The 17732-nt window shown below is 39.5% G+C and overlaps 1 protein-coding gene across 3 annotated transcripts in view; it reads left to right on the plus strand.

Annotated features, from left to right (window-relative positions):
* Window positions 1-17732, plus strand: part of CDIN1 (CDAN1 interacting nuclease 1) — a 191860-nt gene that overhangs the window by 101619 nt on the left and 72509 nt on the right. For 2 of the 3 annotated variants that reach the window (XM_080931591.1, XM_080931592.1), the window contains exons 9-10: window positions 691-756; window positions 1310-1415. In XM_080931591.1, the coding sequence (XP_080787717.1) occupies window positions 691-756; window positions 1310-1415 (172 nt within the window). Of the gene's footprint in view, window positions 1-690; window positions 757-1309; window positions 1416-9567; window positions 9673-17732 lie in introns of those variants that run through there. The other variant, XM_080931593.1, reaches the window with a different exon arrangement.

The raw sequence follows: 17732 nt of genomic DNA on the forward strand, positions 1-17732 counted from the left end.
TGGGTCTCAGTTTTCCGGCTTTCTTGCCTTTTAACAGGATCCTTGATATCTACAGAAGTAACTGAAAAGACAGGTAAAACATCTTCAATGCCGTTTGCTTTTCAGATGTACAGACTCATCAAACTCTCAATCTGAGAAACAGTTGTATACCTAAGGGATTAAACAAAACAACCAGCTGTGGAGATCTCGCTGTCCCTCCTTTCCTTGTGTACTGGGGAGTAGCTTTATTTATGTTAACCAGAGTTTCTTGATTGCTTCAACAGAAGCATTTCTTTCCTGTTGCAAAGGCCACTATGCTTCTGCCTTATTGTAAACTGTCAATACTGACTACCACAGTGGTCACTTCCACTGTGGCGGGCCCCTGTACTTTCCACCAGTAAGTATATTTATTTTGGGAATTTTCAATTACCCCTCCAAAAAAAAAAAAAAAAAAGGTAGTTCTTGACAGCTTGGATTAATGATGTTTATAATAAAGACATAAAAATGCAAAAAGGACAAAGAAGCATTCTTGTGTCTCTGGTTCAGGTTTGGGAAGAAAATTCATTTATTCTGACACGGCATTGCACGCATAAGAAAGACACGTATGGCTGCATTAGTAATTTTTACACATATTTAAGAAAGAAAAGCAATTATATTGCTGTCTTTTTAATGGGGTGCCTGGATAAATGATAGTGTTTGTTCTTCCTGCAGATGAAGATCAGCTCCGTGCAAAGGGCTATGACAAAACACCAGACTTCATTTTGCAGGTGCCAGTTGGTAAGTCCTTGGCTTGGATGCGCATCTCTGTGTAGAAGGGCATTGGGTTCTTTCCATGTCATTACTAGTAAATGTTTTCAGAGTAGATTATCTTCATAACACTGGGTTGAAATGGGTAAACTCGTTGGAAAAGATGATCTTGAATTGTCTCACAGTTGGCTCAGAAGAAGCCTGTGCCTCAGAACGTCTCCATACACTTGAGGAAGGAGCATTCTCAACTCATTTCTCAATAAAACTTGAATTCTAGAAACACAGCTTGGCCAGACAGCTAGGCACAGTTAGGTCCTGACATGTCACTCACTGAGCCACAGCACTGGGCCATGAGCACTAAGAAAGGGAGTTCTGAAGAATGGGGTAAGGAGAACAAGATGAGACTATGGTCCCCTCGTGCCTGGTGATACCCAAACATGTTGTTTTATAAATCACGCCCACAGTGAGTGGCAGAGGCTAAGCCCCTGCTCATTAAAGTGAAGCATAGAGAGACCAGTGCATAGCTGAGGATTTTCAATCTTCCCTCTCCTTCACCATGTATTTTCAATGCTTTGTCCCTTAGCTGTGGAAGGGCACATAATTCACTGGATTGAAAGCAAAGCCTCATTTGGTGATGAATGTAGCCACCACGCCTACCTGCATGGCCAATTCTGGAGCTACTGGAATAGGTAAGGTCCCATTATTTTTCTCTTAAGATGAACGATACTCAGCTGAAGTCTCATTAGAAAAAAAATATTTTGTTTAGCTGGTAAAAATGCTAGGAGCCTTTTTTCCCGAGTAATACAGACTCTGATTAATGTATTCATTTCAGATAATTTTAAACCTCTCTGCTTTCATGATGTTGCTTCATTTTTTTAAAACTTAAAAATCTGTGCTTAAGGTCAGGACAAGTATAGTCTATTTCCTGCTTTACAGTGATTACATTAGTGTCACTTAAAATACGGCTAATAAGCGGTGGTGCATAATATGGGACAGACACTGGACTTTATCCTTCTGATGTGGATGGAATTCATGATCCCTTTCCTTTTAGACCATAACAATTAATTTATTCCCAGTTACATGGAGACAGTATCCAAACCACATGAAAAATGAAAATGATTTCCAATACAGCAGTACCAAATAGTTTATGTATGGATTTCTACAACCATCCTGACGAGACGGAAGTCTCCACAATTAAAGCAGTTCAGGTTAGGGCAGATGGAACAAATGCCTGCTATGTGCCTGGACCTGAAAGTTATTTCAGTTAATTCTTACAAAGAGGTTACATGTGAGTGTGTGGTGAAGGGTGTGGGTGTGGGCATGGGTCCGTGTGTCTGTGTTCAGGTGTAGTATACACACACACACACACACACACACACACACACACAGGTATGTGCTAGTATGGGTATGAAGTCCCAGTGTTGGCAATAGATGGTCTTCCACTGTAACCCACCACTTTCTCACTTTATTTATTGAGGCAGGTCTTTCACTAAAACTGGAGTTCCCTGACTGCAGCTTGTCCTGGGAAATCTCATCTCTGCCTTCTAAACTGCTAAGATATGGGCAGCGATCATGTCTGCCTGGCCTTGACCCCAGTGCGGGGGATAGGGCTTCCAGTCCTCATACTTGTATAATGGAAGTTTCTCAACCGAGGCATCTCCCCAGTCCAGCAAGTTACTTTTGTCCCCATTGTATAGATGACTAAGCTGAAACTCAAAGAAAGTAAATAGTATGTTATCCAGCTAGTTTTCACAGCCCTGCGCTTATCCCCACCTCCCCATTCTGTTCATCTCTAACACAGAGTCTTGTCATCTGTAATGCAACTGTTGAGTCTTTGATTTTTCCATAATCGTAATTTTCTTTGATTCTTTTATGGTTGCATTCCTGTTCTCACACTATGGGTTTTCTCCATGAAAACAAGAAATGTGTTCGGGGCAACCTTTCTAGATGAGCTGTGCCCTTCTGCCATTGGTCACCAGTAAGAATACAGTAACAGGATGACGCGTGCCGAGATCATTAAGGGAAGAGATGGTAGCATCTGCAGGCAACAGTGTGGGCTGTGGGTGGGAGGCTATCGAATTTGGCATTATATTGTTACTCAGCTTTACAAAAGGCCAGCAGATCTCGCCCATGGCAGCTGTGCTAAACTACGCCTACTCTTTGCCATGGTAACAGTGATCATGACAAAATGCTGAATGTAATGCCCTTCTTGATTTTCTTGTGTAATTGTGCGTAGCATCCAAGCTTTACTTTACCCGGATGGAGGAGGAAAGTGAAAATGTTTTAGAAATCAATGCTGCTTCAGCGTTTCCTGTGTTTTATTCAGCCATTATTCAAATTAGCAGTAATGTGGCAAATTGAATTTTAGATTTTTAGCGATTTTCTGATGAGTTTGAGATAGTAAAGAAAGCATCATTTTTGAGAGTATAGGAAAAGCAATGACAGGAAAATCAAACTGCCTAAGTTTAGGTTACTAAAGGGTTAAAAACAATTGATCGTTTGAATCAGTGCACATTAAGACTGTTCACTTTTTTTGGTATTGGTCACATCTTTTCTGAAGAACTAATAGAAGTTCAATTTTAAATAAAAAAGCTAAATTAAAAATGCCAAAATCATGTCTGAAACCTGAAACAACTCAACCAACTGCACACCTACTGTGCGCCTGATTCACATCAATCAGAAGCTCATCAAATGACCTAGTCACCTCTAGCGTAAACCTGTAGATTACAGACTTAGCAGAAGGGAGGACGAGGGGTCAGTGGTTTAATGCAGTTTCTTCCAACTGAGTTGGATTTTGTTATGTTTTTGTTTCATTTTGTTTTGTTTGAGATATATATATATATATATATATATATATATATATATATATATATATATATATATATATAATAGGGAGGGTTGGGTGGGTGGGTGGGTGGGTGTATGTGTGTGGGGGGTTGGATGGGTGTGTGTATCATTATTTACATACCTAAACATATTCTTTGAATTTACGTTGGCTAGGCAGGAGCAGTTTATATAGAGCCCCCACTCCAAACATTTCAGTGCCTTGCAGTCACATCTGAAATACAGTCCCAGCTCCGCTCTGGCACTCAGGGATTCTGCAGGATCTGTCCTCCTCCTCAGTCCAGCTGTAGATACATACCCCTCTATCCTAATAACCATCTTGTTTTTACAATTCCTAGCACATGCATTTCCTTGGTTTTCCTTGAATCCTTGTTTGTAGTTCAAAATTTTCCCTCTGCTTCATCCTTTTGCCTGGACGTGTGTTTGCTTAGATCGGCCGTTCACTTCAAACGTGGCATTCAGAGCTCAGCTCATTCCCCTTCTTGGAGGTGCATCCTTGACCACCTCAGTCTCAGCCAGCTCTGTCTCCTCACAGGGCTTTAGCCGCAAGGGAATTAGCAAACGAGCAAGTGGGTGAATAAAAAGTGTTGAAAATCTGCTCTAGAAAACTCTCAAAAAGCACATTTCCTTTTATGTTATCATTTTAAAGTGTCTCATTGCTTTGGTATAACATTTTAGTAATTTGCCTTGCCTTAATTCACCTTTGAAAGATTTAAATTCCTCAATGCAGTCACTTTTCCAAAAGAACACATGCTGTCTGAAGAACATGTGCTACTTTTCCAACCCCCCTCTTGATGTGAGCTTTGACTAATTTCTTAGCATGCATCCATCTCTGCCTCTATCAAGTCAAACAGTGAGCCACTGAGAAGCAGTGTTTGTTCCATGGTACAACCACAAAAGCTAGAGTGCTGCCCAGAAGTTCTTCTTTATGAAACCGACACTCAGAGGCCCTCTCTTCCTCCTTCTGTAGTCGTGAAGTGAGTTCTTTGACACTGTGGCTCACATGGCTAAGTCTTCTTTAATCTTCAGGTGGCAGATAGCAGAGAAAAGCACTTCTACAGCCGAAGGTCAGATTCTGTGCTTGAGTCTAACATACTGCCCATCAAAGGAGCAGGATAAAAAAAAAACTCGACAAATAGAGACCTGCATGCTGTGATAATCAGTGCCCAACAACTGCTGATCAAGAGCATGGCACACACACAGGCTCAGGCCTTCCGCCGTTCTTGTCAGGCACACTGTCAGCAGGAGCATCACTTTTAAAAGTACACATTATAGGTAAGCTTTGCAAAGACCATGAAAGCCAGCTGGCTAGAAATGATGAAGTTTTATGTGTTTGAATTTAGTCTTTCAAATAGTTACCCTTGAAGCCATGGAAGGAATATCTGACTTGAATCTAGATTGTGCTGATCGCATGCATAAGAAGAGCTTGCCCATCTATGGAATTAATAAGACTTTTCTTATGCTTTTATTTCAAAAATCAGTTATTTAATACCTGCAAAGCACTCAGATATGAATCCGCCTCTGTGGTTTTTCTTGTGGATCACTTTCTGGTGGAATTTAAAGGTCTTCAGACAGTTTGAATCACCTTCCTTGACAGATAGACTCTTTAGTTAACTTGAGCGTTCAGTGTGGCTGACGTCTCCTTGGAAAACCTTGTTGCTTTCGCAGAGCCACTCCTGCTGTGTGCTGCTGGTGACCCCCGGGCAGGTATCAGGAATTATAATTGCTGTTTGCTTGTCACCTTCTTCCAGTTAATGCTGTCTGGTTGCTTTATCTATCTTTAACTGCTCAGACATTGGCAGAATGCCTGTCACACAGTAGGCGATCAGTGCACAGTTATTCATTGCATGACTATGCAATGGGTAAACTCATACTTAACGTGCAACTATAATTGAAATCTACTGTTAAGGATTATATAAGACATAGTAACATTAAATCATAATTGGTCCATTTTTTTTTTTAAGAGTGCCATCCTCAGGACAGTGGGAAATGTCTCAATTTCCTAAAGCACTTTTATAGACGTTATAGATATATGAGCTTTTACAGCCCTATTTTAGAGAGGTATAATAACTTTTTATGTGATTTTTTTTAAAGTTGACAATGAAGAATAACCACATGGTAGATATGTTTTGTAAAGTTTCTCAGATAAATATGTATGGCTCTTTGTTTTGTTTCTCTTTATTTTGTTGAAACGGGATCTTACTCTGTAGCTAAGGCTGGCTTTGAGTTCCTGGTCATCCTCCTGCCTCACCTTCTTAAATGTTGGAATTGTAGATGTGGTTTTTTCCACCCAACTTAACATTGGTGACTTCCTTTCCTTTCCCAAAGCTTCAAACTTCTCTGGTTTGGAGCTGGGAATGGAGCCTTGAAACCCTGTAGTGGAGAACATTTGGTAGTTCCGTAGAGAGGCAAGAAAATAGTCTATTGTGCATGAAGATTTGCAAGTTGAGATTTGTGTTAAGAATTCCCATGTTCTTTGTCCTCTCGGGCTGTTTGTAGGAGTGTAGGTACAGGCAACCCTACAACCCTGTATTCTTCTTCTCATGTCACCTGGAAACGTGTCAGTCATAACTCAACCTGTACAGCCAATTAAGTACCTTGCATACCTCCACAAACCTGTGTCCCCCAACAGACCGGTATGCATTCCGGTGATGGACTCTGGGGGGGGGGGCATTTTGATGTCTTTACAACAAAGAGCACTGCCTAGAAGAGGTTGGAAGACAGAGGTCAGGTTCCTTTGGCCTTGCAGAATCTTCACTGTGTGGGCTGGTTGCAGGAAGAACAGAACCAGAGCCTCTTCTAAGCTGATGTGTCTAGTATGGATTTCTCTTCACTGGGTCTGAGGCACAGAATCAAAGGAAGCATGTGTATATCTTCCGAAGCCTTTTGTGTACTGGCAGTAAGGTATGTGGGGATGAACAGCAGAGGAAATAGGACCTTAATCACATTGTTGTACTTCTACAGAGATTAAGAGCCAGGTTCCATCTGTCAGAGTTTTGAATGGTTGGCTCCAGAGAGTCTACTCCCCTACAGGCAATGCTCAGCTAATACCTTCTGCCGCAGAAATTGATTTGAGTTCATTTCTTCCCTCTCAGGGCTTTTTAAAGATCAGTTATTTGTTCAGTGGTCTAGTGATTGCTTTCTCTGGTTGGTGATAACCTGAGAGGATGCCGCCAGGCAGTCAGAGTTAAGGAAGGTATGTTTCAGAGGATGGCCCAAGTTTTTCCTGTAGTAAGATACTTTCAGGAAGCCTGCAATTAGTCAAATCACAGATTTCCAGTTATTTCAGTCTTGTTAAAGGCAAGGCTGATCACATCTGTCGTGAGTTGGAGTTTGGGCCTCAGCAACAGAAGCTCTCACAAACCTTCAATTACAGCAGCCGCAGAAGGCGCTGCTGCGGTACACTAACAAGTAGTCATCAGCAAGAGACAGATCGACTAATAATTAGCCAATGCGCTGGAGAGGACCTCTGTGAAGGTAAAATATAATAATTTGCCTTTCCATCTCTCATAGTGGAGTTGCTTGTAAGGTATTGACATCCCATAGTTTGACAAATACTGGACACTGTTATTAGCTATAGCAACCTCAAAATATTTGATAAAGACAAGAAAAGTGTCTTCTGTGTACTTAGCACCTCCGGGAGCATGTTTTCTCAGGGTACCCACACCATTTCATCTGCAGCTGGAATGTTAGTCACAAGGCTTTCTCCAGCAAGGAGTCTGCACAGTGCGCTGTCATTCATGATTTGCAATGATGACTTTAGAAGCAAAACTGAGCAAAGAAAAGAAAAAATAGAAATGTATTCTTGGGCCTTTCAAGTGGGTTCTGCAATGAAGACCTGGTTGTTGCAAGATTGAGAAGAGTTTAAACAAAGGATCAAAATGAAAGAAAACAAGTCTGTTAAGAAATTCCTTACTTACTTAGGTACCTATGTGTCCGATTCCCATCTTTAAGCATGGTGAAGGGTATTCTGAGGGAGAGACATTGACCAGTTTCACAAATCCAGGGAACAGTGAAGTGTTGAAATGCTAGCTTTTCCTGCTGACCCCATGTAATGGAGTTCATCTGTGTAATGCAGGGTCCAGAAATGTCATGTCAAAACCAAATCAATGGAGAAGGGATTGAGGGGCCATCGAGGAATGAAAACATGCCGTTGTGCTCTAATAGCGCAGACAGGAGAGAGGAGGGTGACAGAGTTTCACTCACTAGGAAGGGATACGCACAGTGGAATTAGAGCCAACCACCCAACTTCCTTCTGTGCCACCCGCTGTGGGACCCTTTCAGTAGCTAAGTCTAGTGGCACAAAGATCAGACCGAAGTGGGTGTCAACTTCACCTTGTATTCTCATCACATGGAAAGAAAGCATTTGTCCATGTTGATAAAAAAAATTACTTTTGGAGAACTAATTTCACTGCTATAATAGGGTCTGCACACTGGGGCATTTCTTTTATTTTGCAAACTTTAAATTGTGTTGCTAGTGTGCACCTAGCATTGTAGCACTGACCTAGCTTTGATTCGATTTTTAATTATGTGTCTGTTTGTGGGTGTGCGAATGTGAATGTGGTACTCACAAAAGCCAAAGGTGTCAGATGTGAGCGGCTCAGCCTGGGTGCTGAGAACCAAACTTAGATCTTCTGCAAGAGCAGTGAGTATTCTTAGTTATTGAGCCATCTCTCCAGCCTGCCAAATGGAATCTTAATCGGGACACACTAGTTCCAAGCAGCGATTGCGCACAGGCAATGGGCTCTTTCACAGGAGTGCCGCCTCTGCCCTTGAATGATTGGCAAGTGAGACTTAAGGTCTTCCTATGAATTCTATACCTAAGCCCTTTGGTTCCACTGTGGAGCTTCATATGAGTCTTAGTGAAGAATACTGAATAGATCCCTTTGTTTGCCGACACACGGGACTTGAGGACTCACCTCTGTGTGGACGGGCAAAATGGACCAGCTATTCTTGTCTTGCTCAACAGCCTTGCACTGTATTTGGTATGAGTCTGTACAGTCAGTATAAAAACCCATCATTGTGCCCATCTATCCAGAATACAGTGACACTGTTGGGAGTTCAAAGCCATTGAATAGTTGATTTATATGTGCTCCAGATGTTAATTTGAATGATCAGTTTAACTTCCGGAGATAAGTTGGCTAGAGGATATTTGTTAGGAAGTGTATATTTTTAAACATTTAATAGAGATTCTGTTTTATTCTGAATTACAATTTGTTCCAAATAAAAAGCCTGTTTTAATAAAGAGGCTTTAAAATTTTAAGACAGCTTTTTTTTTTCTCTCCAGGTGTATGTAATTGACATAAAGTACATGGATTTGAAGCCTGTAATTGGATAAGTTTAACATGTTTATTACATGGTAGGAACTGAGCTGGGCTGTAGAGCTCCCAGTCTTGTTTCTGTCTGACCCTTTCAGAGACCCCTGGCCAAGCTGCTGCTTACTGTTGGTTTGTTTGCATTATGCAGCATCTTTCTCCTTGTTCCTATTATTTTTTTCCTTCCTCTTTTCTTCCTTTTTTTTAAATTTAGTTTTTATTTTCTATTACTTTGCTTCTATGGTTTCATATATTTTAATGGAGCTATTATTCCTTTGTCTGGTTGGTTGGTTTGTTTGTTGAGACAGAGTTTTTCTGTGTAACCAAGCTGGCCTCGAACTCACAGAGATCCACAGGCCTCTGCCTCCTGAGAGCTGTGATTACAGGTGTGTGTCTTCACAGGGCTTCTTGTCTGGCTTTTTAAAAACTACAGCAGTTCTTTCGGGTGTCTTCCTGTCGTTGGATTCAGTGCTGTGTCTGTTCCCTTCCTGGTTTGCACTAACCTATGAAGAGACTCTTAGTTCCAGTTCTTGCTATTAGGAATATAGAATGGTATGGCTCCATTGCTCCAAGTAATACCTATAATTAGAAACTGGTTGGGGCACGGAGTGGGTGTGTTTTATGTTTTATGAAATGATGACTCTGTTATCTCTAAGGACTATGCCTTTCTCCTTTCCCGCAGGCAGAACATTTGCTGAGGGAGCTTGCTGTCTTCCCAATCGCATGCTGTCCTCAGTCTTTGGACACGAGTCTCCAATTACTTACACTCCTTATATTACTTATGTAATTTGCCTCATCATCACATCAATTGTACTTTCTGATACTACATTTAAAAATTTTATATATTTGTTTGCCATCCATTTGTTTTTGGAGAAATCTCTGCTCAAATCTTCAGTTCATTGTAATTAGTTTACTTTATAGTTAGATGTCTAACTTGTATTAGATATATGATTTGCAAAAATCCCTGAGTTTGTGGCTTGTCATAATCCATTTAACTGTCTTTAAAAAACATGTCTTTAATTTTGGTGACTCCAATTTATCTTTGTTTTTGTTTTTTCTCCTTTTATGAATTATGCTAATATCTGATTATTTTGTATCTAAGGATATGGCTGGACAGATGGCTCAGTGGTTCTCTTAGTGCTCTTGCATATCACATGTGTTTAGTTCCCAGCATCTACACTGGGCATCTTCTACTCATTCATAGCACCTGATGCAGGGGACATAAAACTCTTTCCCTTCATACTGCAGGCCTCTGCACACATGTGACATACACTCACACACATACAAATAAATAAAACTTAAAATAAATCTACATTTAAAACATCTAAAGAAATCACAAGGATATCCTCTATGTTTTCTTCTAAAACAATCATAATAATATCAATTATTTACACGTAATTCTGTATGTACTATGATTGGCAGATCTTTGTGCCAATTGAAATTCAAGTTCCAGCACCTTTTAAAAGAAAGAAATGTTTTATTATAACTTCAAATTTATGGAGAAAAATCAATTGATCGTACAGGATCTATTTCTGAATTCTCATTTTTGTTTCATTGACCAATTTGTCTATTTTTTTAAAACAGTTCTACACTGTCCTGGTTACTATGACATCATAATTTCAAAAATAACTTGTCTGAGTACTTCAACATCATTATTACTCTGCAGAGGTTGTTCTTTCTTTCTTTTTTTAATTGTAGATTTTAAACATTCCTATGTGAACTTTAGAAGTGATAGAACAATTATTCCTTAGCAAAAGATCCTGCTGGAAGTTTTATTGAATTTGTAGATCAATCCAGGAAGAGTTGTGACTTTAGCATTACCATGCTCTCTTTCTCTATTTAAATCAGCAGTTCTAAAACTATAGGTCATGACCCTTTCGGGGGTCGAATATCAGATATTTACATTAAAATTCAAAACAGTAGCAAAATTAGAGTTATGAAGTAGCAGTGAAATAATTGTGGTTGGGGTCAGCATAGCATGAGGAACTGTGTTAAAGGGCTGAAACCTTGGGAAGGGTGGGACCTGATGGGTTAGTTCTTTTGATATTTTCCCTAGAAACATTGCATGTGGCTTAGGTTATCCTATCTGTTTGAAATCAGTTATTTTGTTTCTTGATACTATTGCAAATGATATTTTTATATTGGTTTCCAAATGTTCATTGCTTCTCTCAAGGAGTCTAATTGATTTGGCATATGTTGTATCCTGAATGTTTAAAAGTTATTTATTCATACTTTGCTACTTTTCTCCACAGACAGCCTAGTCAGTTGTGAACATGGACAGTGTTTCCTCTTCTTCTTCTTCTTCTCCTCCTCCTCCTCCTCCTCCTCCTCCTCCTCCTCCTCCTCCTCCTGTCTGCCTTTATTTCCTCTTTATTACTTTACCGCCCTAGATAGAGACCCTTTAAAAAATGATGAGCTGTAACACACATATCTCTACTTTGCTCTTAATTTCAGAGACAAGTTACTCTAGGATTTTACAAATATTTCTTTACATATTGAGAAAGCTTCCCACTATCCCTAATTTCCTAGGATTTTAATTGAAAGTAGCTGTTGGCTATTTTTCAAAATGCGACTGTTAAGATGGCCATATGTTTCTTTGAAATAATGTGGTGAATTATAGTGATTGATTTGGGGATGTCAAACTGATCTTGCATTCCTGGGATTAAGTACATTGGCCTACAAGAAATAATTTTTCATACAGCTTGTGGTTTGCCTGGTAAATTTTGTTAATTTTGCAGCAGTATTCATGAGCACTAGAGATCTGTGGGGGGATATTTTGTTTTGTTTTTAAATCCTTTGTCCGGTTTTGATATTTAATGGGTTACCAGTCTCATAGTATGAATGTGAGTTCCTCTTTTTCATTTTCCAGAAAAGTATTTACAGAGTTTTATTTGTTTTTAAGCTTCAAAGACAATTGCCAAGTCATACAGACCTGACGTACATTGTTGCTCTCTTGCTGGAAAGTTTTATAACTATGAAATCAATGCAATAGACATAGAAATTGTATACATATATACATTTATATATAAATATATATGTATATTACATGAACTTAGGACTTTGTATTTCAGAGAACTTGTCCTTTTATCTAAGTTATAGAATGCACCAGAGTAAACTTGATAAAAAACAAAGTCCCTTATTATTTTAACACATGTTGACTTTTGCTACATAACCTTTGTTAGTCCTGCTATTGAGGTTTATCTTGTTCAGGTCAATCTGCCTAAGAGTTTTGTTTTTCCCCAAAACATGAATTTTTGTTTCTCTCATTTCTTTATATAAAGGTTGTGTTTTGTTTGTCCTTCATTGGCTTCTATTTTTCACTTTATTTCCCTCAAGGTCAACTTTGTTTTCTCTTTCCTGAGTATTCTGAGGTAGAAGATCAAGATCATAGACTGAGGTTTTCATGGTACGGGCATTTAGGTCCTCCCATGTCCCCTCTGACCACACCTGTGTCCTTGTGCTCACGTTTTAGTTTCACCATGCTTTGTTTTCTGTTTTTATTTTCATTCAAATACATATGTTTTTCTACTCTTCTTGCTTTTTTGATGTGTTGGTTTTCTTTTTGAGCCAATATCTTATGTAGCCAGAATCCCCTAGATTTCACTATGTCTGTAGTTCAGGCTATCCTCTAACTCAGTCCTGTTGGTGTGATTTTTTTTTTTTTTTTTTTTTTTTTTTTTAGGTACTTTATTGGGTTCTTATATCTCTACTTCCCTTCCAACTCTTTTTTCCACCCTAATACCTTCTAGTCTTCCCCAACAATAGGCAGGAGAGAAAGAAGCTTAGAGGGGAAAGGGGCAACTCAGCCAACAAAATAGATTGCTTTCTGATGATTAGGGGTATAGAGTTCCTTGGGGTAAATCCAGTCTTCTTTGTTTCCAACTTCTTGCAAAATTCCAACAATATCAACCAGGAGCAGCAGCTACCTTGGATCCCTTCTGGCATTTATACCCTCTGTAGAGCTCCCAGAATGCCAAACATAAACTATCTCAGCTGGCAAAATCACGCCCCTGCTAGTGCACAAGACAAATCATAATCACCTGCTGTGAAACAGCCTGTTATTCAACACTGGGAATTAAAACAAAAACATATTCACATAACATAACTGGGTTTTTTACGAAACCCAAATTTTTCACTCCACTGTCTTGCGGCCTATATATCTCATATGGACTAGGATTGTATGCATCCATACTGCCTATCCCCATATGCCTATTGATCTCTCTTTTGGCTTTTAACCTATTTTTGTTTCCCAATATTTGAAACATTGTTCTGTAGCCTTGTTATTTGCTTCCACTGGGGTCAGACAGCAAATCTGAATTCTTTTATATGTCTTGAGATTGGTTTTGCTGTCCACACTGCTGCCTTTGTCAGGTGATGTCTTGAATGTCAGATGACTTTCACTTAGTTGTGGGCAGTTTTGTATGTAAGTCTTCCCCTATCAGAAGCTCCATTCTAGATTATTTCAGAGACTCATGATATGATAGTAGAAAATAGCAAATTCAGGAAATAACCAGTCCATCAGTTTAAATTGTGTGCTGTTTCGTGTGGCATGTTAGAAATCTCACCCCTCACCCTCTCCATCTTGTTCATCATGTGAACCATCACCCTTTATCCTGCACCTCAAACTCTTGTCAAAACGGAGAGCTGTATGCATTCTGCTTCGTAGAAGAATATGATTTCCTGCATTAACAAGTCATTACAGTGAATCGGATGCCTGCCATTGCCACAGTGGAGATAAGTTAAATCCCTCTGAGTTCCCCATACCCATTAACTCATGCCATATGCCTGCTGCCTCTGCCCTCCTCCTCACATTCCTACAGTCTCCTCTAAGATTTATGTGAGTTCCATTCCACTCCACTCCACTCCCTCACCACCCCAGTCACACACTCAGATGTTTCTTGATATTTCTTTTCTCTCTTTTATTTTCTCACATCGGTTTTGCAGCTATACCTGATAACCCCTGCTTGCTTTTCTTAAATTCCTTTTTCCATTACTGTTGCTGTCAGCTGTGGTGGTTACCATCCCTCCCACACTTTAATTTAGTCTTACACCAGAAAATGGTTGCGATAAACTTATAGGATTTGGCACGTGTCGTCAGTGCCATACACAATGCCAGTGGAAAGGTTGTATCGAAGATAATAAGGCAAATATACTTTAGGTGTTTCAATGAAGCCGGTAGAGAGAATAATAGTGTTATTAAAGAATTAATAAGTGGAAAATAATATACATTAACAGTCACTCAAGTCGAGCTGTTTAAAGATGTCCCGAGGCAACTGCTCTGTGGGATAGGAGTCCTGAGTAATGGGAAGAGACAAGTTGACTTAAGGATAATCTAAAATGGAAACAATTGTAATTTTTCAGAGTAAAAAAAATGTTTTTATTTTAGTGGATATAGAGAAAAAAGAGATAAGTGCGATGTGGCATCAATAATGAAGTTTAAGGAACTGACTCGCAGCTAAAATTATTTCTAAACGTGCCTACTCCCAACCCCCATCTCTCTCATATTTGAACATTTATAAAATCATTTCAGCCTAGTTGCATCAAAGCTCACTTTGGGGTAGTTAACCTCCCCTCGCTTCCCACCGTGAGTTATGTGCATTCGAAAGTTATGCCAAAGTGTACGAAGCTGCAGCTTTTAGCAATCACATTTGAGAGCAGCCTTGGGAGTTGCATTTGTCAAGCAGCTAGGAAACCATTCGTGCATACCCACATCCAGAGCTCCATCGCAGACCAAACATAAAGGACTGAAAGGTCATTCTTCTTCCTGCGGTATGATGGTTTGTTGATGTATTTTGACACTGCAGTACAATGTTGAAAGGGTATGACCTTCCTACAACACCCAGGGACTCGGGTTGGTCAGGGTACCTGACAATGACTGCTTTTCCATTTTCCTTTCTCTTCCATCAGAGATAACTCCCTCCTCAAAGGCATTTGTTCCCTTCCATGCACAGTCAAGAATTTAAACAGATGCAAATGATTGCTTTGGAAATTTCTCTTGCTCCGTTATTCTTCCAGTTACCATAAAGCTAAAAACCTATCCCAGAACTATTAATGTTTTTAATTAAAAAAAATTAAATGAGTTTTTCAAGATGACAAATGGGAATGAAGTGTTAATAGCTAAAACTAAACAAATGAGGGCTTCGTGCTATGTTTGATGGTTTCTTTATCTCTGCTATAGAAGCCACGTTTGAGGGCTACCATTAAAGTGTGAGCCCAGTGGACACAGAGGAATCATAGGGCACTTTTGCAGTACCTTGTAGGTCCATCACATGTTAAAAAGATGAGGTGTGGAATGGAGCCCCAAGTTCTGCCAAAGACTGGGGGAAGCTGCGATTCGATGAATGCCCGAATTCGTTCTATCGTTAACACCACGGTGTCAGGAAGACAGGAAGAAAAGTGTGTACTATTAATGAACTTGTAAAACATAAAAGTAATAAGTCCTTTTATTAAAATCCTCGACTATCCCCAGAGCTATTCTTACTGACTCGACAACTGGTCAGTATGAAACAAGCGCAGTAATAACCCTGGAGCCTTTGGATCACACCTTGCAAAGGGCAGGACTTTTTATGTATTTGTCATAATATTGGGGGGGGGGATTTTTATTCAGCTTATCAGAAACATTTTCTCCAAATGTGTTAACTGTCTGCTAAGTGAAACTAAGATGCTTTAGTTCATGATAAGTATTTTAATAGAATAACTAAAATTAGAACTAAAAGCTTGAGGTATCAGGCTTCTTTAATTATTCTCTTGTTTGGCACAGTAACGCCCAGACAGCTCTCTAGTTTGACTGAGCCATTTTTTGTTCTGTTTTCTCTGTCCTCCAAGTGTCTCCACGTCCACTGCTCACCTTTGGCAAGGCATGTTCTCTGTCAGTCTGCCTATAGGAAGGCTTCAGCTTCGGTTTCTCTGATATCACCTGCTCAGGGTGGGCCACAGAGCTCGTGTTCCAGAACTGATAGTCCTGTGCAGGGCACGAGGCCACCAGACAGCCTTTCCCCTTCAGGATTTTTGTAGCTTGGTAACTGGCATCTACTTCTGACGCTGTAGATACATTTCTCACAGCAGAGAATAGAAATAAGTGAACATCTCTTTTCAATCTACTATTAGAGAGTTAATTACACTTAACAGTGCCAAGTTTTCCTGCTGGGACTCCAGAGGCCAATATTTTCTCTTTTCAAAGAATTCTCCATCTATCACCCCTCTCTTTTCTCACCAACCACTTAAAGATTCAGAATATCCAAGTGAGCTATAGTACAGTCCAGATTAAGTTGGACATTTTCTAGGAGAAGACGTATTAACTACTTTTATTAGTAATTAAACATCTATATGCTTCTTCCTTCAGATTCATCCATACGTGCAGAGATAGAAATTAACTCAACTGGTTACAGAATCATGACCTTCTACGTCTCTCTTTCTCTCAGAAGCTAATACCACAAAAAGTCTGTCACATTGCCAGGTGGCTGGCCTACTTTCATAAATTTTTAGTGAGTTTTTTTTCCTCATTGTTGTGAGGGGGGAATTTTATCAATTATTTTTAAAAGTAATAATTCATTATAGTTGATCATAAATGTCAAGAAGCAAAGACCCAGCAGAAGCATTTTGTCACTAATCCTGCTGTTTCTCTTCTAATTAGTTCATTTACATTTTACAAATTAAGGGTAAAATTCAGACAGAAGATAACATCGGAGCTTTAACTGACCTATATTTGTATCTGCCAAATTTAACTTAATTAGAAACGTGGATGCTGTTTGTTTTATCTGTCAGAAAAGCTCATCTTTTGCTTTAAAAAGAAAGAAAAGAAAAAGAAGAAGTAGACATACTTTTTCCCCTCTGCATTTATCATCTAAATAATAGTCTTGCCAAGATGGCAGCCTCATAATAAACTCTTTTCAGTGGAGTGATGGGTAATGAAGCTTGCTTGTGAAGGCAGCGAAAAATGTTGTCTGGCCAAATGCATGAATATGATAGCTAGAGAATCAGTGGACTTTCTCCATCATCAATCTTTTTAGTAGCCTCTTACACATCTGAATATTTTGATAGATGATCTAATAATTGAGTTATCTATCTTTCTAACTATCAGAGTTGCATAAAAATTATTCTCTCATGTTACTGAATATTAAATATATTAGGCATCCAGTAAATTTTTCATACAGGGGCCAAAAGGTGAAAGGTTTTTGTTATTCTGTAAATACCTCTTAATATATTGAGTTCTAAGCCCTCTGAAATATTCCCTAGTTACATCTCTCTATGGGAATCACACGTGTGCTTCAAGAAGAGGTTATGCCTGTTGTAGGTAGGTTTACACTTGGACACAGATGTGCTGTTTATGTCCTTTTCCAGTGACACATTGACTATGACATGTACTTTTTGTATAGGAAGCTTTAGGGCATTGTTGCATTTTGATGTAACAATCATGAATATAGGACGATCGTCCTAACAAAGGGGAAAACAAAGCCAACTAATCATTGTTGTAGTCCATGAATAGTTGTTTGTCCCTTGCATGTCTTTATATACGGTATGGGAGTGGCAGTGTTGCTTTATGTCTGTCAGACATCCAACCAGAGCATATCAACAAGTGTACTTGTCTGGGCTCACAAAACTGACAAGGAGAATGGTCCTAAAATAGATGGATTTCTGCCCTCCAACCTCTCCCACCATCCTCATTTGGTCAAGGTAACCTTGCAGTGATGACTTCCCAGTATACAGTCTGGGAACCGGACTGCTCTGGAGGAATGGGCATTTGTTTACAGGACTGCAGGGCTACCAATCCTGAGTGTCCTGAAAGGCACTCAAATGAGCAGGCCTTGTAAATTGGATTTCTATTAGGTGGCCCTGATGATGGCTCTT

Source organism: Micromys minutus (genome assembly GCF_963924665.1).
Source record: "Micromys minutus genome assembly, chromosome: 17".
Lineage (NCBI taxonomy): Eukaryota > Metazoa > Chordata > Mammalia > Rodentia > Muridae > Micromys > Micromys minutus.